This window comes from Schistocerca americana, chromosome 1 (genome assembly GCF_021461395.2).
Source record: "Schistocerca americana isolate TAMUIC-IGC-003095 chromosome 1, iqSchAmer2.1, whole genome shotgun sequence".
In the NCBI taxonomy this organism is placed as follows: domain Eukaryota; kingdom Metazoa; phylum Arthropoda; class Insecta; order Orthoptera; family Acrididae; genus Schistocerca; species Schistocerca americana.
The window spans coordinates 139,533,357-139,557,335 of NC_060119.1; the positions used below are offsets into that span (position 1 = coordinate 139,533,357).

General features: G+C 39.7%; 1 protein-coding gene across 1 annotated transcript in view; it reads left to right on the forward strand.

Annotated features, from left to right (window-relative positions):
* LOC124607387 (baculoviral IAP repeat-containing protein 6) overlaps positions 1–23,979 on the forward strand; it is a 315,981-nt gene that overhangs the window by 12,584 nt on the left and 279,418 nt on the right. The window contains exons 7-8 of the mRNA XM_047139740.1: positions 4,981–5,146; positions 18,832–19,718. Of these exons, the coding sequence (XP_046995696.1) occupies positions 4,981–5,146; positions 18,832–19,718 (1,053 nt within the window). The remainder of the gene's footprint in view (positions 1–4,980; positions 5,147–18,831; positions 19,719–23,979) is intronic.

Sequence of the window (23,979 nt, forward strand, 5' to 3'; positions counted from 1 at the left end):
TAGGTACACAAAAAAGAAAGAAAATGCAATAGCTTTCAAAGTCATTGTTTGACAAGATAGTGAGAGTTGTAGATCTTTTGCAACCGGATCTGTATCTTATACCTAGATTGCCAACTCTGTCATGAACTATGACCAAAAGCACAGTAAAATTCTTGGCAAATTTTAATGCTGATTTCCTCTTCTATAAGACAACCCAGCCGAGATAAGGACGTTGTTACGATCTGTAGTGTAATGGATAATGCATTTGATTACAAAGCAGAAGATTTTATGTTTCAGGGTCATAAAGTTTTTAAAAGTGTTACACAGAATGCAAAAATAGTGTTAGCAACAAATCATTGTGCAGTTGTTTCAGTGGTGGAATGTACTACATATAGCTTTGCATTAATTTTAGCTGGAGAAATGGACAGCTGTTAATAAATGCATTTAATTTGAGTACACACAAATACTTTTTTGGAAAGCATTGCTAGTGGTAAAGGTATCAGATCAACAACACATAAAGTTGTAGGATGGCGAGGTATGGTATACAGACAGATATCATTGTGAATGAGCTTTATGACAGTAGGAGCAGAAGCTACCCTGTGATGTTATAGGCATCACGTGACTCAAATGGAATGTTGTAGCGGGCTTTCTAATTATTTGAATTAAAAAAAAAATACAGAAATTCAAGAGAAAAGGAAACATGTTATGAGCATAAAATAACAAAATTAAACATTTAAGGTGATTTCCAGAAAACTGTCAAATACTCTATTCACATGAAACAATTTGCTGGTAAGAATGATTAACATCTAAAACTGGGGCAAAAATGTCTTACCAATTTTGGGGGGGGGGGGGGGTGTTACTGGTGATTCGTAGGAAATAACAAAAGTACAGCCGGAGACTTAAGAAAGAAACAGACTGCAGTAGAAAAGCATGTAGGATGTAGTTGATAAATTATGTCTAAAAAGAAAGATGATGAAACTTACCAAACAAAAGCGCTGGCAGGTCGATAGACACACAAACAAACACAAACATACACACAAAATTCTAGCTTTCGCAACCAATGGTTGCCTCGTCAGGAAAGATGTCTGCTTGTGTCTGTGTATGTGTGGATGGATATGTGTGTGTGTGCGAGTGTATACCTGTCCTTTTTTCCCCCTAAGGTAAGTCTTTCCGCTCCCGGGATTGGAATGACTCCTTACCCTCTCCCTTAAAACCCATATCCTTTGTCTTTCCTTCTCCTTCCCTCTTTCCTGACGAGGCAACCATTGGTTGCGAAAGCTAGAATTTTGTGTGTATGTTTGTGTTTGTTTGTGTGTCTATCGACCTGCCAGCGCTTTTGTTTGGTAAGTTTCATCATCTTTCTTTTTAGACATATATTTCCCACGTGGAATGTTTCCCTCTATTATATTCATATCAGTAGTTGATAAATTTATTGATATGCAGATTTGCTAGTGGCGCTGTTACTAGGTGAACTAGAAATACACCAACAATATTTTGGAGGTTGTTCACCAACACTTTCTAAGTATTACTGGTTTGTGGGAATGGCCACTGGAAGGTATTGACGTTTGCAGAATTGATGTGTAAGGCAGTGATTGCAGCTTATAGCAATGATTGTGGTATACATAACGTGGTATGTTGTCTGGTAATCGGCTATATGTAGAGTAAACCATAAAAGTGTTTGTGGACTGTTTTTTGTGTGGGTTAGGTCACTTTTGTTTCAGTGCACTTGACTGTAATACACAAAACATATGGGAGAGGCTGATATTGCTTTACTCACTGTATTCAAACATTGGACAAGATACACATGAGGTGTTAATCATCCGTATCATCATTTACAGGTATGGTGTCACCACAAGGCTGTGCAGATGTCCTAAAGTTACGGTAATAACTGTGGTACACCGGGGGGTATGAACTGCATCAAGGTCATTAAATCAGTCTTTTCATCACGCTAATAGCGTGTCCATTGGGATATAGTATGTCCAGGGTCTCAATTACTTTCGACCCTCGTTTAGCAAAACTGACATCGGCAAACGGGACATCTGGCTCATTGAAGTACTTATAAAACATGAAATGAGGAGAGGATGCTTTATATTGAAGCCACTGAATATGGAACCATTGCACCCTGGTATTTTGTGTCGACATTTTATGGTTACGTATGTTTCTCTCTAAACATACTGTGGATGTGAAATCATTCCTTGTAATCGGTATAGTGGTGAAGGTTTGTTTTCATACAGTGATAATGGCATTCATCCAGTCAGTGGGTGTGTATATATGTGAAATTTCCTTGTTCTTAACGATGATACCGAAGTTCTGGTCACATGGTAGGTATGAATGGCCACTGACTAGGAATTTGTGGTGGATTACTTCCAGTGTGAAGTCTGCGTGGAGAACCATGAATTGACACAGTAAAGCCATTTTTATATTCCGATTTTCGCGCCAGATTGATCCGAGTACATAATCAGTCGCTTTGTTTGGATGTTATGTTTAATGTAATGCGTGAGTCATGATCCAATTGTTGTGGTCCTCAGGATGCTTTGCCCTCACTCTGTACCTACATGGTAGCTTTCTTGGTACATAGGTCGTGTATTCCAAGGCAGTATGTCCACAATTCTGCTTGTCGTAACAGATACCTGTCATAAGTACCAGTGTCGGTAAAATCCTCATCAAATCAAAGGCAATCACAGTCATATCGTCGTCCTGGTGCCTTCCTTTTGCTGCATCACAATGCGTTTCCGTCGTGCGCTCTTGTCCTTTTGTTGATCTTACTCTCTTTCACATTCCCATTTACCCTTCTCTTCTGCGGTGTCGACTGCAGCATGTTTGATGTTTTAGAGGTCACATTTACGGCAGGAATCACTTACAGGGGGATGAAAGGACAGTTCAAATCTTGTATTAATTATCTGACCAAACATGTAGTACGAGACCAGATCATTGTGCTTGGATTTATATAAATGGTATAACTTCCCCATCCTCAAGTCTGGTGACAAATACTTCTGATCCACTGTTTCATTCATTCGTGCGTAATGGCTCAGATATGCTGGAAACCGTTTTATGAAGCTCTCTACCATAACTGTCTTTGCTGTTGGTGTTTTGTTCTTAGCGGGGCATGTGCCTCGCTTATTGATGAGTGGGGTCTGGTGCTGCACTTTGTGCGAAAGAACATGTGTAATCCTACTGTCTGATATCTGCAAAATGTTTACAAAGAACGTTTTACACACCTTCACGTCCACGCCCTCTTCACTCTGGAAATGGTATAGGGGTGTTATTACTTGTCACGACTCTGTAGTACCATGGGAATATGTGTGTTCCATAAGGACTACCTTCACCATAGCAAAAATGTATGCTGACTGGAAGTCGAAACTACCTAATGCATAGAATGAGTCAAATAGATGTTGGTGGGGTTCAGGTGAAAAATGTCGACCACATTCCTTCTGACACGTGCACGCTCAGAGTGTAGGACATTTCCTTGGCACTACATTTCCTTTCACAGTAATGTATTCTTCCCCTTTAAATCACTTTTCTTTTCGAATGTTCTGGGCCTCAGGTGTGCATTCCGGACCCATTTTCTTCCTTGTTTCGGTGCAATTACGGTGTCAGTACTATGATCCCCCTACGATACGTCCATGGTTGACGTAGTGGGTGTGGTATCCTTCGATGTACCAGGTAGATTGGGTTCTGCTGACATCATGCATAACTCATCTGCTGTACCACATGCATGCTGGCTGAATCGGCCAGGTGCACGTTCCACGTCTGAGGCATCGGTAATAGTGTCCGATCCTAATAGGTCTGAAATGGAAATGTTCCTCATCTGCACCGGTCTCCACATCAAATCATATGAGTCCAACAAGGGAACATAACACCATCCTTACCTTGCAATGCAGCTTCGACATCGTTACCAGGGCTACTGCACATGTCGTTTTGTAGTACACACACACACACACACACACACACACACACACACACACACTAATGACCGTTCAGCCGTGTGTCGACCACAATACTGTGAGTCTATACTGTAGCTGTGTCCTCCGTCAGCCATCACATGCTGTATGATGTACGGTACGCTGTCCCACGGGCCTGCTCGCTGTGCATACATGGCGCAATAATGGCCTATGTGGCATAGGCCATTATTGCGCCCCATTTCGTATGACACTGCATGGTGCATAAGCAAAATCTGACGCTGTCACATTGTACCTGGTGTCTGAATACATGTCCGGTAATTGTAGGATCTAATGGTAGGGCATAAAGTGATGTTTTGTGTGAATATCTCATTTTTTCCAAAAAATGTGGGTTAGCCCACTATTGTGCTGATAGCCTCATTTATATTTGTATCTGTATTCCCTCGAAAATATCTTCACAACCAGTGTGAATATTGACAGTATGCACTGTGTGTCTTATATGGAAACGAACTTGTTTTGCTCACTTATGCAATTTTCTGTTGACAGCTATATTGTCCACTTTATTCTTTGCTTTCATGTGTGCATTCAGTATGGTTTCGTTCTGTACCTTGTTTGTTTTGCCTGAAAGTTGTTGTATTACCCTTTGTTTGTGTTTTACCATTTGTTGATTGCATATTACAAGTTTTTTTTACTCTTATGAAAGAATTTTCACAGAAACAGAAGTAATTAGGGTAACAAACTGAATACATTCTAATTACATTATTACCTTGTAATAAACTGCCAGAGATCTTGGGTTCTTTATAGCAAAAGACTCAGAAAATATATCTGAAATTTTGTTAGAGTTCAGATTCGCCTTGTATATTGAATTATAGCACTCACAATTTTTAACATAATTTTATGTAAACCTTTCATTCAATTTAAATCTTTAGTTAACATTCGTATGTTGGTCCTACAACTCACTACTCTAGGGATGTTGAAGAAATTTCAGTAGTTGATTGAACCATAAAAGGTGACTGCATGTCCTTTCATAGATTTTACCTGTATGAAATATGAGTTACTCTTCATGTAATTGTAATGTTACTGTTTTGTGATTCTTTTCCAGAAAGAAGCGGTGTTTTACATCTCATTATCAGAACCTGTAATTATGAGAAGCTGTGGTGAAACAATTAGCTGTACTGACTTAAAATGTAGAGAGGCCTGGTCAGAGAAACCAAAGGAAGGAGCAAGTAGGAGTGATGTGGAAATACCAATGACAGACATGACTATTGGTAATGAACACTCTGTTTATTCATTTATTTATTTTAGAGGTACATGTTTATATGGCCATCCTTTCTCAAATATTACTGGTTAGACTGACCACTTTAAGTAATGAACAAAACATCAGGGTAAGCAAACACCAACTTGCAGCTGAATGTATTGAGTGGATGGGTGGGGGGAGCAGCTTCCTTTTTCACCATTCTTGTACTTTCTGTATAATAATAATAATAATAATAATATAATAATAATAATAATAATAATAATAATATAATTACACAGAATTTTTAAATAATATATTCCATTCGATGTTTGTTGTTGTCATGGATAATTAGTAGATTGGAGTGAGTAGTATATATCATTGCCTATTTCATAGAATAATTCGAGACTAACCTAATATGGTTCCACATAATGTATATGCATGAAGTGATCTTAATGTGAAACATGTTGGTTGTTTAAAAGATGGAGAACAATGTTCAGATGAATTCTACTGGTTTGGTTATAGTTGAAGCATGACAGTATTTCTTTAAGTATTTTGCAAATTTTTCTGCAGTATGTAAACATCTAGCTATGCATCGTATTATTTGCCACATTTTTATGACACTGAATGAAGGGGAGTTTCTAGTTTACTGGCTTTAAATCTTAAAAGATCGTACTATATAGTTTTCCATATTTCATTTATTAATTATATAATTAGCTGGAGTTCGATGACTGTAGAGCTGTCTTGGTGTGTAGTGAGTATCCCTAACTCACCCTTTTTCCTGTGAATTAAAACAGTAATGGTAGCGACTTTTTAATTTTATTGCTGTTGTCATCTATTGTTTCATGTTGCTTGAGACCTATTGTGCAACCTGCCATGTATTTTGTACTTATTCCACAGCCCTCTAACTGTCGTAGATCATAATGAAAGAACAGATACCCTGCCGTACTGTGGTCTACAACTACTAGTTTATTGTTTAATGATGACAGAATTGCTGCAGCTGGCCGAAGTGGCCGTGCGGTTAAAGGCGCTGCAGTCTGGAACCGCAAGACCGCTACGGTCGCAGGTTCGAATCCTGCCTCGGGCATGGATGTTTGTGATGTCCTTAGGTTAGTTAGGTTTAACTAGTTCTAAGTTCTAGGGGACTAATGACCTCAGCAGTTGAGTCCCATAGTGCTCAGAGCCATTTTTGAATTGCTGCACTGGGAAAGAGTCAGGAAGGCCTGTTGGTTGGGCGTGACACACCTTTTATTTTTTGTAACTGACTAAGTAGATGTTCCTGCCAAAATCTGCTCAATTTCTGTAATAGTGATTCATTCAGCTTTTTAAATCCTTTTAAAGTTTCAGTTCTACTATCAAATAAGCAGATAAGTGAGATAAGAAATGTAGGGTCTTAGTATTACATGTGTATCACATTTTCATCAGATACACTTTCTTGTGTTACACTTTAATGAAAGATTGCTGCAATTAGAGATTTATGATTTATTTAAATCCATGACCAGCTTTTGGCCTTGATGTGTAGGCCTTTTCTGAGTGGGTCCGAAACACTCATTGTAGATGCATAATACAATGGATAAAAAAAAATAATAATTGCCTCTGCCTGGGTTGCATACAGTGTGATGTAGTGGCTAGCTTTGCTGGCTGGTGTGCTGCTGGTTGCTAGTTCAAATCAGTTACTGGTTATTCAGTATTTATCATTTCTCAAAGGTTCTTGAAATTTCTTACATTTGTAATGTATTTATATCATGGAATATTTTATGTTAGTGTAGGGAGTAGCACTCTCTTTCCACAGAGTTAAGTTCTGTTCTCATTGTACGTTTGTGTTCATAAAAACATGCTTTCAGTGCTAAGTGTTGTACTTCACTGATGACCATGCTTTTAGATTTTGATTGGATTGTGGTTATGATGTGACATTGCAGAATGAAATTTTCACTCTGGAGCGGAGTGTGCGCTGATATGAAACTTCCTAGCAGATTAAAACTGCGTGCTGGACCGAGACTTGAACTCGGGACTTTTGCCTTTAGTGGGCAAGTGCTGTAGCACTTGCCCGCAGGCACGCAGTTTTACTCTGCCAGGAAGTTTCATGATGTGGCATTGTTTGGTGGATATGTTGGACACTTCAAAAAATCATCATCATTTTGGCTCCAGAGAGGCAACAAAAATGCCTTTGTCTACACGGACAGGAACTGGAATACAAACAGTACTTCATTCCCAGGTTCAGTGTATTCAGTATATTCAGATATTGAGATTCCAAAGCAGCAGAAAGTCAGCTGCACATCAGGCAGCCATCGTTGTTTCTCGAGATGCTGGTCAGTATCCAGTGAAATGGCTGAAAAGATTTGGCCAATTTGCGAAATACAGTAGGTGTGATGACAAGATGTACTTGGTAAATGGATATTTTTACTTGCAGGGCAAAGCCCAGCTGTGATTTGAGAACAGTGAAGAGCAGCATGGTAGCTGTGACAAATTTCAGACTAAACTGAAGCAAAGATTTGTTAACAGTCAGCAAAGTCGTTTTACCAGAAGACAGAACAATTAAAGAACAAAACCCAGTACCATGAGGAAATGACATAGACTTAAATACATAATGTCCTTTCATCCCCATCGTGAATTCAAATGTAAAAGAAATTAACAAAAACTCACCATTCGTTAAAGAGGTCACGGAAGACATGTACCAAGCTCTTCTGGTAAAGTATGTCAAAACAACAGAGAAACTTAAACAGTGTCGGTGTTTAGAGGAAATGTATCAGAATTGAGTCAGATGTAAGAAGTAAGATTGACTCCCATATGTGGTCCCTGTGGGAGTTGCGGAAATCTATTGTGACCTAATCCCTCTCATATGCCAGGTGGTAAGAGAAGAGATACAGTAAATGATGCCACATAGTAAACAAGAGAATGCAGCCACAATTGTCGACTGAGTCAGTAGGTAATAGAGAATGTTTAAGAAGCAGTGTGTCAATCTTTAGCACTAACCTCTCCCATAAGTCAAATGTGCTAGGATGAATGGACTAGGCCGACTTGCAATTATGTCGCAACCATCAAACGACAACCTGGCAGGTACACCGGACTCCTCCTCTCGAATATAAAGAACAAAATGCCCAGTGTGTTTCGACTGTGGACCCCTGTATTACTGCAGAGAAAGAAGACAAATGTTCAGTGACTACTACACCACCAGATGTCAACCATCACAATAATTCTATTCATGCCAGTTAACTGCAATCTTTGGGATGAAGCCTATCGCTGTACTCTGGATGAGGTCACCCCCCCCCCCCCCCCCCCCACCAACATGTCATAGCCATTCCCTGTTGCTGTACAGAGGTACCAGCTGCTTAACTATCCCCCAAATTCAGGAAAATTAAGCAAGCCAAGCATCTGTGGAAGTGAAGCTGCCGTGGATGCAAATCCAAAATGTTGGATAATGTCATAATTGATGTCATCATTGACAGCCAACTTGTCTAGGCACTAGTTGACTCAGGGCCTTCATTTCTGATATGTCAAATGCTTCTCATTGTCAGCTAAAGAAGACTATGCTCTGTGATACAAAAGTGATTGTGCTGAAAGCCGCAAATTTGAAATACATCCCACCAACAGGACCCTGAATTGCAAGAATAATTACCAGTGTACAGAAAGAACAGCTTTTTAGATTTATTGTTTTAACAACATGTAATAATAATGTCGTTCTTGGATGGAACTTTGTGCAGGCATCACCAGCTGTCGTAAACTGGAAGTTCTGAGCTCCAGTTCAGTCTGACAAAGCTATTGCATCAAGCACACACAACAAAGATTGCTCAGGGCAGTTGTCTGCTGTTGAAAATTTTACTCTGCTTTCATCAATAAGGCACATTCGAATCATCAGTCTGGATGCTCAGTTAAATGAAGCTTTTGTTGGTTTCAGAGTGCAATTGTCAAAGCAGCCCAACTTCTAAAGATATGTGAATAGGAGCAACCAAACCAGTCTGGGAAGGGCAGCTTAGTTTTATTGATGGAGAAACTAGTATCAGACTGCCAATAGGATCTGGGTTGTCCGAGGAACAACGTTGTTGAGAGTTAATCACTCGTTGCCAGTTTTCGCATGCTTTTAGATCTGGGGTGGAGAGAGAACTGATGAAGTGGCCCACAGCAAAATACTGTATCGACACTAGGGATCATCCACTAGTTTGTATCGACACTAGGGATCATCCACCAGTTAGCCAGTGTTTACATAGGGGGGAGGGGGGGGGGGGTCATAGGTTGAGCAACAGATAATCTGGGAGGAAGTGGTGAAGAAGCTGCAAGATGACATTAGTGAGCCTTCAGAGTGTTCTTGGCCCTTGGGAAGAAGGGTGGCACACGGCATTTCTGCATCATCCACTGATGTTTGAATAAAATTACAAAGAAAGATGCCTACCCATTGCCAAGCATTGATGTCACCCTAGACTGCTTGAAAGGGCCTCAGTATTTCTCTCAACTATGGGGACACAGGTAAATTGAAACCGACCAGGAAAAAAGACTGCCTTTATAACTGCTGGTGGCCTCTGGGTTTGTAATTAACTGCCTTTTGGATTGTGTAACTCACAAGCCACCATCAGACTATGATGGTCAACCTTCTTCGACACCTTAAGTGGACAGTGTGTCTGTGCTGTCTTGGTGTCATTGTCATTTTTTCAAAGACATTTGAAGAACTTCTGAACTGCTAAACAACCATGTTGAAGTGCTTTCAAACTGCAGATCTGCACCTGATTCCGAAGAAGTGCTTCTTCATCACCCAAGAAATAAAAATCTTAGTGCACCTAGTGAATGGGAATGGAATCCTCCATAATCTAATAGACAGAAGGTAAGAGCAGTCACAGAACTTCAGACTCCTAGGCACACGTGTGATGTGAGAAGTTTTCTTGTGATGTGCTCATACTATCTATGATTCATGATGGATTTCTATACCAAGGTAAGCACCCTGCAAGAACTACTGCAGGAATATGCCAATTTTTCCTTTAACAAGGCACGAGAGAGATTTTGGCTTGTCCTTAAGGAGGCACTAACAACCTCATCTCTCATAGCAGTGTATGACAAGAATGTTGAGGACTTCACACCAAAGCCAGTGGTTAAGGAATGTGTGCAGTTCTAGTACATATTCAAGAAGGTCCTGAAAAGAGTAGCTTATGGTTTCAGAGTACTCTCATAGTCAGAAAAGAACTACTGTAGAACCGAGAAGACTGAGATTTGAAGTTGTGTGAGCCATAAATAACAGCAAGCTCCAGCCTTATTTATATGGCAAACCATTCACCATTGTGATGTACCACCATTCTCCATGCTGGTTGACTATCCTGAAGGTTCCATCAGGTCATCTGCTGGGATGGGCACTGAGTATGACAGCACAGTGGTATATAAAAATAGACACAAAATACAAGGACATCAACTGTCATTTAAGAAATCTTTTGACAGAACACAGCAGTGTGATACATGAAATCTGTCATCGCTGCATTAAATGATATAACTGCCGAACAGAGGGTAGATCCAGCAATGCTGAAATCCACAGTCACATCAAAGAATAAGGAACTGACTTAAAGAGAATGCCAGTAAATGAACGAAATGATGTATAAGAGGTACTATGATCTCATGCAGGGGAGGAATGGATCTCATCATTCCAGCTCATCTATTCTGAAGTTTTTAAACAACACTCCAATATCTGGTCGCCTGGGATTTGTGAACACATTGGAGTAATCAGACACAGGTATCATTGGACATGTTTCTACTGATCAATTAGATGCTGTGTGTGTCACTGTAAGGAATGCCAGTGGTTGAAGAATGTGCAGCTGTTGCCTCTGGGGCATCTGGTACCAACTTCACCTGCAGCAACACAGCTCTTTCTGCTCCACAGTTGTGAGACCAAAATGACAATTGATACATTGTTCCTGTTTTAGCAGGACGGTACTCAGGATGATTACATGAGCATCTCTCACCAGGACCGAAGAGGCGACACAGCTGTTTCACATTTGCATTCTGGACATTCAGGAGAAAGAGCGAGAGCGCAATAACACTGAGCACTGGCCCTTGTTACACAGCGTGGGAGATGTGGTTTGGATCTGTAAGACTCTGTGGACAGTGGGACTGTCATAAACTGTTGCTGAAAGGCTCCTGTTTTGCTGATTGGGCTCCACATTCGAAGTTGAGGATTATGATCCTTTGTCAAGAAGGCAGAAACACTGTAATGTCGTCAGTGCCCTTCATATGTAGCCCTACTACAGTCCTGAGATGCAGATTGATGGTGGGGGCTCCTCCTTCAGGGAAACTGAAAACACGCTCGTCGATTGTGAAGCTTCCACGCTCATCATAGAGAAGAGAATGTGACAACACAAGCAGATTATGAGGATCCTCTGGCACAGCCATACAGAGGACCGTTGACAAGATTTGGATCCAGGGTGTTGTAGTTGGCTCTAATGAGAACATTAGAAAGGAAGTAGTGTTGTGAGCTGTGTTGCATACAGCATGGTGTATTGGTTAGCATCACTGGCTGGTGTGTGCTGATCACTAGTTCAAACCTGTCAACCAGGAATTATTTGTCATTCAGTCTTAAAAGTTTCAATAAGGTTTCCTGAATTTTTTATTTTGTAATGTTTGTATAGTCTGCAGTATGTATTTGATGTTTGTATAAGCAGCAATACTCTCCATCCGGGTGTTCAGTTTTGTTCTGGCTGTTCTTTGATGTTCGTAGTAAACATGCTTCATTGACAGCCCTTCTCATGGATTTGGACTTAAGGTTACGACATGACAATATTTTTCATAATAGGACATGAAAAACAAATCTTACCTGTCCACAGCATAATTTCAGTAAAATATGTATATCTTACATGCTGCTCTTGTGAAGCAGCGCCAAATGTTTAAGAAAATAAAAGTTGCCTGGATTAAAAAGTTATATACTTAATGATATAGTAAAAAAATCAACACTATGGAAGGAAGATGTGTAGAGAAAATGGTAGAGATCTGTCCTGCAAGATAAAATGATGTAATCAATGCCAATGTTTGCCTCGTATTGCGTTTGTAAGTGACACACAGTTGGTACTTGACACAAAATTAAAGTCGCTGTAAATGGTTCCATTCGTCTTGCCTATTCTACGTATTGCCTAGGGACTCTGGCCGAGCGGCAGAATCACATCCAGTATAGGAAATGAAATCTTCTAGAATGTATAGACAATCCCCAAGATGAACTATCTGCACCACTTTGCTGTGACATTTGTAAAACTGAACCTTCGAGTTGGCAGCGGAGGTCAGTGTCAGAAATTCATCTGATGGCGTGGTTTCCTTAAAAGCTGTTATATAGGAATATTAAGCCTGGCTGTTTCCAGGTTGATGGTGGCTATTTTGCACAGATTTTGAACTTCCACAGGTGGCCGGGAAGCCTTGCTTCATAGTTCAGATGCTCTATGTTAAAGTAAACTGCCGCTACCCGTGTTTCCCGATGGTTGCAGGTGGGTGGAGTGTGCTCTCCATGGATGCTACTGTGCCTGGGACCCATTTTAGAAGCCAGTGAACTTGCCTACTGCTTGTGCCACCCTCTCAGCCTTGCTGATTCGTTCGACGGGAGTGATAACGTGCAACATGTGGAGTTAGGTCGTCTGCTTGCTTTTGCCACTCGTTTAGGTTGTCTGCTTGCTTTTGCCACTCATCTAGGACATCTCCTTGCTTTTGCCACTTGTTTCTGGTTGCGCAATATTGACATATAACAGAAATACCAATTCTGGCATTTTGTTTGGAGGTGTTCTTCCCCTATACTGATATCATACTGCGTGTATTTAATAACCAGAGTGTTCGCCGTATCTGCGTTAGTGATCAAGGTATTATGATGTTTTTAGTTCCTGATTAAGTTGTGAATTTGAATACAGTACAAACAGGGTGACAATTATTGCACTATACGAAAAAAATTAGTTACTAACTATGGCGTTCATACTCTTGATTCAACTTGGAAACATTACTACAGGTATTCCGATTTACAGTTTGACAAGTTCGATATGCCTGCCATCCTTGGCAATGATGTGGTGCAGATGAATAGCGACTGTATGAGCTGCTGAAGTGTCGGAACATCGATGCTGTTTTGAGGCTATTGCTGTACACCTTGTCTTTAATATTGACCCACAAAAGAAATCACATGTGTTCAGATCTGGAGAATATGGCGGCCAATTGAGGTCAATGCCAGTGGCCTGTGGGCACCTCAGAACCTTTGCGATCCCCAAAGTGCTTCTTGAGCACATCAAACAATCTCCTGCTTCGAAGGGGTTGAGCTCTGTCTTGCATGAACCATATCTTGTCACTTTGGATAATGGGGATGAAATCATCTTCCAAAACCTCCAAGTACTGTTTGGTAGTCACCCTGCCATCAAGGAATATTGCACTGATTATTCTGTGATTGGACAATTGGACATTGCATACCACACAGTCACCCGTTGAGGATGAAGAGACTTCTCGATTGCGAAATGCAAATTTTCAGACCCCCAAATGCCCCAATTTTGCTTGTTGATGAACCCATCCAAATGAAGGTGGGCTTCGTCTCGAAACCAAATGATGCATGCATGTACTAATTCCCATCATGCCCTGTGGCCAACCATGCAGCTTGAATGTCCTAACGCAAACCGTTCAGAAGTTATGATGATTCTATTTTATATTGTTCAGTAGCAGTAATTGTAACCCCTCACCATATAGCGGAGATGCTGAGTCGCTGAGTGTGGCTTCAGTTGCCTGAGACTGCAGTCATATTTCGCGCGCGCGCACGAGTGTGTGTGTGTGTGTGTGTGTGTGTGTGTGTGTGTTTTTGATGAATGTCTTACTTCATTTGTGGCAGTCTTTTTTTCTTGTTGTGCCTAACAGCGACTCAACATCTCTGCTGTATGGTGAATGGCAACTTTCCTTTTCATAATATTGTTACATTCCATCCAGGGTCTTCCATTGTTTAGTAATTGTAACCCTGTAAGCATGCAACTGGAGTGGCTTTTCATTAATTGAATTGTCAGCTGCACGGTAAGAGTACCCACCAATTACGGAGAAACTAATAATTTTCTTACCCTGTCAAGTTCATCACTTCAAACAGTCCTTAAATTCTCGTAATGCTGTATTGCCCATTGTCTCATGAACTTTGGACCTTAACTTACATTGTTGTTGTTGTTCGCATTAAGTGTCTCTGGGTTTGATCAAATGCCTTTCATAGCCCCAAAATTTTTGTCTAATGTATCTTCTCTATTATGATAAAGGACTTGCAAGTGGGAGATTTGTGAAATGTTGAATCTTTGGAACATATCCCTATGCCCATATCTTTGGGTCTAAACCATTTTCTCTAGAGAACAAAAAAAGATATCTAATGTGTTGATTGTAAACAGGTGTAACCATTTCCAAAGTATACTTACATTTTTCCCTTAACGAGTGTGAAGTAGAATTATTTCTCTTGTGTTTTCAGTTATATTCCTATCAGCGACAGCTTGATTTTGTTGTACTAACAGCCACTGTAGCTTATATTTTTAATTTATATTTGCAAAATAATATCATGTGACTATTTTAATTGTAATGTTCATCAGAGTCATTAGCAAACTACAAAATTGTAGGTCAGAAAGAAGTTGGATTATCAAGGTGGTAGTACACAGTTACTTACTTGGAACTAAGTCAGTGTCTAAACTGACCCATGTTCATACAATAAACAAATAAGCTCTTATGATACAAAATGAATACATAAGTCTTGATGAAAGATGTGAAATTTCTAACCTAAAGTTAATCTAGTGGTGGTGTGTATCAGAATGCCACCAACCTAAGCATGACACATATCTCAATTATAGTATCAGAATTTCAGTAGTGTTACTATATGCATAATGATTTCATTTTACAATCCTAGACATATTTTATTTTGTTGTTTAACAGTGGTGTCCCTATTGTACACCATGCAAGTGTTATGTACTAACATGAGTTATTTCATTTTGTACAAACAGGTTTCGCTTTAGATTGCATGAACATGATTGGTTCCTGATGAGTAGTAAAGTTGTTTTAATTTATTGGCTGCCTGCTTGAGGTAGACTACCAGGTTTATTGAAATGTTTGTTTTTCTGGTGTAGTTTAATTTGCTCATTCGAGGCCTGCTGCTGCTGCTTTGGGTTTGTAGGTCAGCAACTGTCTCAGTTGAATGAAGATACAATTTTAACTGGAGCAAAAATGGTAATAGTCATTTAACCAGTACGGGCTATATATATATATAAAAATAATAGAGGGAAACATTCCACGTGGGAAAAATTTGCCAAACGAAAGCGCTGGCAGGTCGATAGACATACAAACAAACACAAACATACCCACAAAATTCAAGCTTTCGCAACCAATGGTTGCTTCATCAGGAAAGAGGGAAAGACGAAAGGATGTGGGTTTTAAGGGAGAGGGTAAGGAGTCATTCCAATCCCGGGAGCGGAAAGACTTACCTTAGGGGGAAAAAAGGACAGGTATACACTCGCACACACGCACATATCCATCCACACATACAGACACAAGCAGACATATTTAAAGACCCCTCATCAGGAAAGAGGGAAGGAGAGGGGAAGACGAAAGGAAGTGGGTTTTAAGGGAGAGGGTAAGGAGTCATTCCAATCCCGGGAGCGGAAAGACTTACCTTAGGGGGGAAAAAGGACAGGTATACACTCGCACACATGCACATATCCATCCACACATACAGACACAAGCAGACATATTTAAAGACAAAGAGTTTGGGCAGAGATGTCAGTCGAGGCAGAAGTGTAGAGGCAAAGAAGTTGTTGAAAGACAGGTGAGGTATGAGTGGCGGCAACTTGAAATTAGCGGAGATTGAGGCCTGGCGGATGACGAGAAGAGAGGATATACTGAAGGGCAAGTTCCCATCTCCGGAGTTCGGATAGGTTGGTGTTGGTGGGAAGTATCCAGATAACCCGGACGGTGTAACACTGTGCCAAGATGTGCTGGCTGTGCACCAAGGCATGTTTAGCCACAGGGTGGTCCTCATTACCAACAAACACTGTCTGCCTGTGTCCATTCATGCGAATGGACAGTTTGTTGCTGGTCATTCCCACATAGAATGCATCACAGTGTAGGCAGGTCAGTTGGTAAATCACGTGGGTGCTTTCACACGTGGCTCTGACTTTGATCGTGTACACCTTCCGGGTTACAGGACTGGAGTAGGTGGTGGTGGGAGGGTGCATGGGACAGGTTTTGCATCGGGGGCGGTTACAAGGATAGGAGCCAGACGGTAGGGAAGGTGGTTTGGGGATTTCATAGGGATGAACTAACAGGTTACGAAGGTTAGGTGGACGGCGGAAAGACACTCTTGGCGGAGTGGGGAGGATTTCATGAAGGATGGATCTCATTTCAGGGCAGGATTTGAGGAAGTCGTATCCCTGCTGGAGAGCCACATTCAGAGTCTGGTCCAGTCCCGGAAAGTATCCTGTCACAAGTGGGGCACTTTTGTGTTTTTTCTGTGGGGGATTCTGGGTTTGAGGGGACGAGTGTGTGGATGGATATGTGCGTGTGTGCGAGTGTATACCTATCCTTTTTTCCCCCTAAGGTAAGTCTTTCCGCTCCCGGGATTGGAATGACTCCTTACCCTCTCCCTTAAAACCCACTTCCTTTCGTCTTCCCCTCTCCTTCCCTCTTTCCTGATGAGGCAACAGTTTGTTGCGAAAGCTTGAATTTTGTGTGTATGTTTGTGTTTGTTTGTGTGTCTATCGACCTGCCAGCGCTTTTGTTCGGTAAGTCACCTCATCTTTGTTTTTTTAATATATATATATATATATATATATATATATATATATATATATATATATATATATATATATATATATATATATAAAATAGAGGGGAAACATTCCACGTGGGAAAAATATATCTAAAAAGAAAAATGTCTGCTTGTGTCTGTGTATGTGTGGATGGATATGTGTGTGTGTGCGAGTGTATACCTGTCCTTTTTTCCCCCTAAGGTAAGTCTTTCCGCTCCCGGGATTGGAATGACTCCTTACCCTCTCCCTTAAAACCCATATCCTTTTGTCTTTCCTTCTCCTCCCTCTTTCCTGACGAGGCAACCATTGGTTGCGAAAGCTAGAATTTTGTGTGTATGTTTGTGTTTGTTTGTGTGTCTATCGACCTGCCAGCGCTTTTGTTTGGTAAGTTTCATCATCTTTCTTTTTAGATATATATATATATATATATATATATATATATATATAGTGATGGCAATGTCTTACACCTTCTCCCATAAGAGTTTACATTTTACACTTCTCCTTACTAGTGTACTATTTCAGACCAATGTAATTGTTTGTTTAGTATCTGACAACACAAATATTTTCGTATTTAATTTGCTTTGCTATATGAATAGAATTCAGATCATTGGGTTTGCTGTACTGTTTGTCATGAAGATAACTATTATGATTAACAATCTTTTTAAATAAAATAAGTTGTCCCATTCCATCATAGGTGAAACATGTATCAAACGCGAAAGTTCTGGTATGATTTTTTTTTCCTTAGTAATTTCATTGAAAGCTTTGTTGCTTTGGTAAAAATAAAATTGGTTCTTTTTGTCGTGACAGAATAAATTACTATTAATCACACTAGATTTGTCGGAGAACAGCAGCAACATGTGTAATTGATCCAGCTTTAAGAAATTCTATTACCTTTTAGCGGAAAATTCGTGCGGTACTCTTCGATGTTAGAAAAGTCGTGGTGTTCCGTTCGGAGCAGGAGGCGGCTGTCTTTTCTCATTCGCGATATCAAAAATTACTAAAAAAATGAACAGAAATTTTTTTCGGAGGAAGATCGCGCGGAGAAAACAGACGGAAGTTACATGAAAGAAACCTAAGGGACCAACTAATTGGATTTGTATGAACATATAAACGGAACTGAAAGAACTTGGAATAAATACTATAACGATGTCGTCACGACAGCCTCCTGTTCCGACAGAACACACGCTGGATCATAAGCTGCATAAATCTTTTAAACAGGAAAGATTATCACAAGTATAATTAATGAAAATAAGGTTGAGAGATTTTCTTTGAAATTAAATAAACTTCAATGCTTCAAGTGTTATATTATGAAACGGAAACTTACATTAACATGGCCACCCATTGTGGCGGTGGAGCGAATTTTCATGATATACATTCTCGCTTGTTTGTGGCTACATATATTTTTTAATCACTTAAACTCTTAAAGTTACAATAAAATGATTATATCAGTATGGAGCACAATACTTTTGCGTCCGACTCGCAACACATTCACAGAACAGCTAGAGAGCGGCGCTGCTCCCTGCAGAAGTAAAAATTGGCAATTGATATTTTGAAACATAGGTGCATCGTTTTTTTTTTTACTGATCGATAGCAGCGTATAACAGTTTATAGCTATCGTGATATTCTGCGCTTTTCAGGAGCGCGGCAAAGATATCTGGTTACAACATTCATTGGTATATGTTAAAAGTTCGCACATACTGACGCGAATACAGAAAAAAAAACTTTTACATGTTAAAAATCGCAGTGATAAAGGCTGTAATGTCACAAAGTGAAATTCATTTTTTAAAGTTGCATCAGTTTTGAGAGGCGTTTTGTCTACGCAGGTGTTAATTTGATTAGAAGCAGATTTATTTAACTTGCATCCTAGAAAATTTGTGTAAATTGTGGTGGCTATTACTGTATGATTTTATCCATTGACATTAAATCCTATCATTAGAGTATTATTAAATTGACATGTACTTTTTCTGGAATATTTCAGACAACATATTTTCACTGCCCATGGTGTGTGAAGATTTGGATTTGGAAATTACAGCACTGTCAATTGTCGGTGGGCCGCAACATCAGCAAAGTTGTAACCATGCCGGTCCCAAGCAACATTCAAAGGCTACCAACAGCATGAGCAACCGCCTCCGACCTTCTTTCATCGCAGGGATTAGTGTTGGATCAAGAAGTTCACCCAATACAAGTGATGTGTGGGGAAGTGGGGGTTGTTGTTCCTCATTAGTGCGTGCAATGAATGACGTGAATGAAGCGAGTAACCTGGCAAGCGCATCTCTGGATATAATGAAAGTGAGGGATAGTGCTGAGTCACCAGCAGGTCATACAGTTAGTTCCTGTTCTCATGGAAGGTGTCCATTCCTTGTAGTGTATAATTTTCACCATTATGGAGGTTCTGCTGGATGTGAGGGAGATAGTACTGCAGATGATGGAAGTGGAAGTAGTGGTGGAGGAGGACAAAATCAGGGAATTGCAGGTGGTGGTAGTTCGAAAAAGGCTGTTTCTGGCACTGGAACAAGTACATCTTCAGGCACTCGCCAGGATGGCGTTTATCAAGAGATATTTTTGTCAAAATTTATGTTTGATGTACCTGGTGTTGATGACCTTGTAGCAGATGTTGTTATGGACACTCCACCAGACTGCCTGGAAAGTGTAGAGTTTCTGTCTGGTTCAGCACCATCAGGTGCGGGTTTATACGGTCCTCCTGTGATTCCATCTGGCTCATCACAAGGTGCAAGTGGTAGTGGTGGTGGCACTGCGTGTGACAGTTCTATGTTGAATGTAACTTTCAGCAATGTTAATGGAGGTCTAGATATGTCAAAATATCCATCCACATCTGAAGGTAGTTCATCACCTGTCATCATAAAGGTGAGCACTCATTTTTATTAATTACCGTGCTCTTGAGATATGAAAATATGGCTCAATGATGCATTTATGTCTTAAAATATCTTATTTAAGTACCTTTTTATTATGTGTGAATAACTTTCACATGAAAAAGAAAGTTTATAAATGCGGCTTCAAAACCTGAATGTTCATCTGTGTTTACATCTATATTTACATATGAATATAATAGGGAAACATTCCATGCGGGAAAAATATATTTAAAAACAAAGATGATGTGACTTACCATACGAAAGCGCTGGCAGGTCGATAGAAACACAAACAAACACATACATACACACAAAATTCTAGCTTTCGCAACCAATGGTTGCTTCGTCAGGAAAGAGGGAAGGAGAGGGAAAGACGAAAGGATGTGGGTTTTAAGGGAGAGGGTAAGGAGTTATTCCAATCCCGGGAGCGGAAAGACTTACGTTAGCGGGAAAAAAGGACAGGTATACACTCGCGCGCGCGCGCACACACACACATATTCATCCGCGGATGGATGTGTGTGTGTGTGTGTGTGTGTGTGCACGAGTGTATGCCTGTCCTTTTTTTCCCCCTAAGGTAAGTCTTTCCGCTTCCGGGATTGGAATGACTCCTTACCCTCTCCCTTAAAACCCACATCCTTTCGTCTTTCCCTCTCCTTCCCTCTTTCCTGACGAAGCAACCATTGGTTGCGAAAGCTAGAATTTTGTGTGTATGTATGTGTTTGTTTGTGTTTCTATCGACCTGCCAGTGCTTTCGTATGGTAAGTCACATCATCTATATTTACATAGCATTATTTGTAACTAGAAACAGTATTGGAATATCCTTTCCTTTGAATTATGGCATTTGTAGTTGTTTATAAAAATAATGACTTCATTTGAAATAACTTGTATATAGTTGGCAACAATTTACTTTGCACATTTAAAGCCTTGTTAAAAATTCTGCATAGTAATCAAATACCACTTTAATTGAAATGAGATTTATAACTGTGGTCTTAGACTATAAGCCTAATACTACAGAGAATCCGGTTTCTCTTGACGTGGGCTATGAAGCATCTGATGAAATGGTCACCTTGTGGGCAGACAGAAGATATCAGTTTCTGAAGATATGTTTTTGAACATTGTTTAAAAGCTGTATTTGTCTACTGTTGCTAGTTAATGTTCTGGTTTGAGAATGAGGCATCTGCAGCAACATTGGTATTGGCATTAGGCAATATTCTTCAGTACTAGATACTAAAACAGTTTCATAGCTGAACTTTGTTGTGCAAGATAATTTTGTGGAAATTTTTTTTTTTTTTTTAATTTATTTATTTTTATTTTATTTTTTTTTTTTTTTTTGCTGATGTTGGTACTTAAAGTTTTTAATGCTATACTGATGTTAATGTATACAGGGTGTACATACCCCTGGATATTCGGGAGAAACCTGGAAAATTTTCATCAGAGAGAAAACTGGTAATAACCTGGGGAATTTTTATAATTCTGTGAAATTTTCATTGTTTTAGTTTTCTGTTAAATTTTTATTGTTTTGTCTGGTAAGAACTGATACTCTAACAAAGAATTTTTCTTTAGCCTGCTACTGTAGAATAATACTGCAGCAGTAAAACATAAACGGTGAGGGGGGGACAAAATAAAGCTTAAGTTGCAAAGGAAATGCGTCCTTAACAACAACAAAACATGATTGTGTGCCAACAGCAAAGTGTGTCAATGGCTTTAGGATGAAGACAATGCAATACTTCACAACAAACTGCTTCCGATGAGCATGACATCATAACAGTTTACATTAGGTTCGTTTGCCAGTGGGCTCATGTGCACGTGCAGTTAAGTACCATATGAGCAGTACCTTCTGCCACTTCTGGTTACTTGAAATGCGGCTGTAGCAACAAGCAGCCAGATGCTATCGGAAAAATTTTTGTGGTGCGCCCAAGCTGCCAGATTCGCGCATGTGCAAAGCAGTCTGGGCTGTAGTGGGGAGGGGGATAATTTCCAAGTGACCCATGTTTATATTCAGTGATTTTGCTGTTTCCTTTTTGTTTACATCTTTCACGTCAAATGAAAACAAAATGGATTTCTGTGTGGCTGGGAACTATCAGTGGAATTGAAGTACATTCTCATAATTATGGAAGGCTAAATTATGTTATTAGTTTGTTTTCTGATTTTATCTTATTTCTACGTTTTTGGTACTCAGGCATTAATTGCCTTGCAGAACAATGAATTTATTTTTGTCAATTTGCAAAAGAAATTTGCTTTTGGGTAATCTTTTTCTGCAGAAGCAGTCAATTTATTTGAAACACTGGTGACTGGTGCCAACTGTTTGCTGAATTTCAGGTGCATGTTTTTGTCTTCTGGCACGTATGGCATTATGCCATAATAAAGAACAAAATATGAGATAATGCAGTACTGCTACTCCAAGAAAATTTGCATCCCGAAACCACACTGAAAAGGTTAATATCAGGTTGGGGCCTCTTCTTTGTGAATCTGTATGTATGAATGTGCACTTTAAGGAAAATTACGCATTTTTGTATGATTTACGAAATTTCAATGCTCTTGGAGTATTCTTTGATGCCCACTTTCGTTTGACATAATGTAAGATCTCTTAATGCTATATACGTATGAACATATGGGCTTCCTATGTCATCATAGCTGTGCACGCACAGCAATGCCTGTTGTCTGGCACTCTTTGACAGCTGCTTAAATGACTTCTAACAGGATCTCGGGAAAGTATTGCGAATGGTGGCTTGAAAAGTGTTACCTTGAAAGTAAATTTCATTTTATGCAAAATGAATGATGTTAAGTCTGCAAACGTGCTTTGAATTTCTTAAATCACGGAGTGTTTGATTCCTATTTAAAGCTTGACACTTTGAGAGCCAGCTACTTAGAAGAATTTTGAGCCCAGAAGACCAGACATTTATGTCATTATTTAAAATTTTACTGGCACATTTGTCTGATGTGTCTTAAAGTGAAACATGCGCAAAAAAGACCAGTATTATATGTGAAAACTTAGCTTTTCTTGTAGCTACTCTGATCATATTAATTTAATCCATTAACTTTTCCTATTTGTGTGTTCGCCCTACTTAACAGTGATGTTGCTGTTGGGTGACTACATCACATGTCCTATGCTCTGAATATATGCTATCATCGGTTGGCGAGATCATGTGACCTGAGCTGCGATTGGCTTACAAAAGGTGCATCGCAGTCTCGATTTCAATGCTATTGAAACTAACGTACTTTGTTTGGTGGAATTCGAATATACTTTTGTAATATGAAAGTATGCAGTGTACATGTTGTTGTACATCAAAGACCAAAATGCGTTTGTTTTCTGCGGTTCATTTCCTAAAATGTTGTGAAGTTCTTTTCTGGTGTAAAAGACCTTAACCATTCAAAAGACTGATAAGTTTTACGGTTCTGAGGGTAAATATTCTGTCACTTGACTCAGAAAAAACATATTTTCACCTGGGAAAGTGCATTTTGAACCAGGAGATCTGGGAAAAATCAAGGAATTTTTTCTCCTTGTTTGCGTATACACCCTGGATATAGCATTTTCAAAGGAATATAAACCCCAATCTTCATTTAGTTTTTCCAAAGGCTTTGGCCTTTTGATGCCAGGAAAACAAATATCAATCTAAAGTACAGACATTAACTGCTAAGACAGTGCTGTTAAAACCAGTAATGTAACAGTCTCAATGACTTGCTGAGTGAGTGGAGAAAGAATGCATTGTAATTGTGAGCATTTACTTTATTGGCAGCTTAGCATAACACATTCAAAAGTAAACAGAATGTAAACAGTATGCTCATGGTTAATGTGTTAGGAATTTTGACCAAACTGGATTTTAATTTTTAGATTGTTTCATATTCTCTCCATAAAAACAAACCTTTTATCAGTGCCTCATTTCCATCTGTGAAATCTGGAAAAAAACTTTGTCTGTTGCTAAGAGTGCAGCCCTAGGTCCAGATGCTGTTATGCACTGCTGTGTGTCAGTTGTATAAAATTTCAAGAGATCCTCTTTCATCTTTTGAGTTGAAAACACAGGAGCTGTTTCTCTGATTTGTGAAGGGAGACCAACATAGTTCTACTCATAAAACTAGGGAGGGATAGTACTTTCACAAGTAATTATAGTGTTGCTTGCCCAAACTATCTAGGAAAAACATGTTGATGGATGGTAACTGGCACTTGTTGAGGATGCTGTACAGAGGAAGAAAGTTATGAATGAATGGCTTCCAGTGGTGTTCAGGGAGTGTCATCATTTTACCCTGGATAACCTGATCCT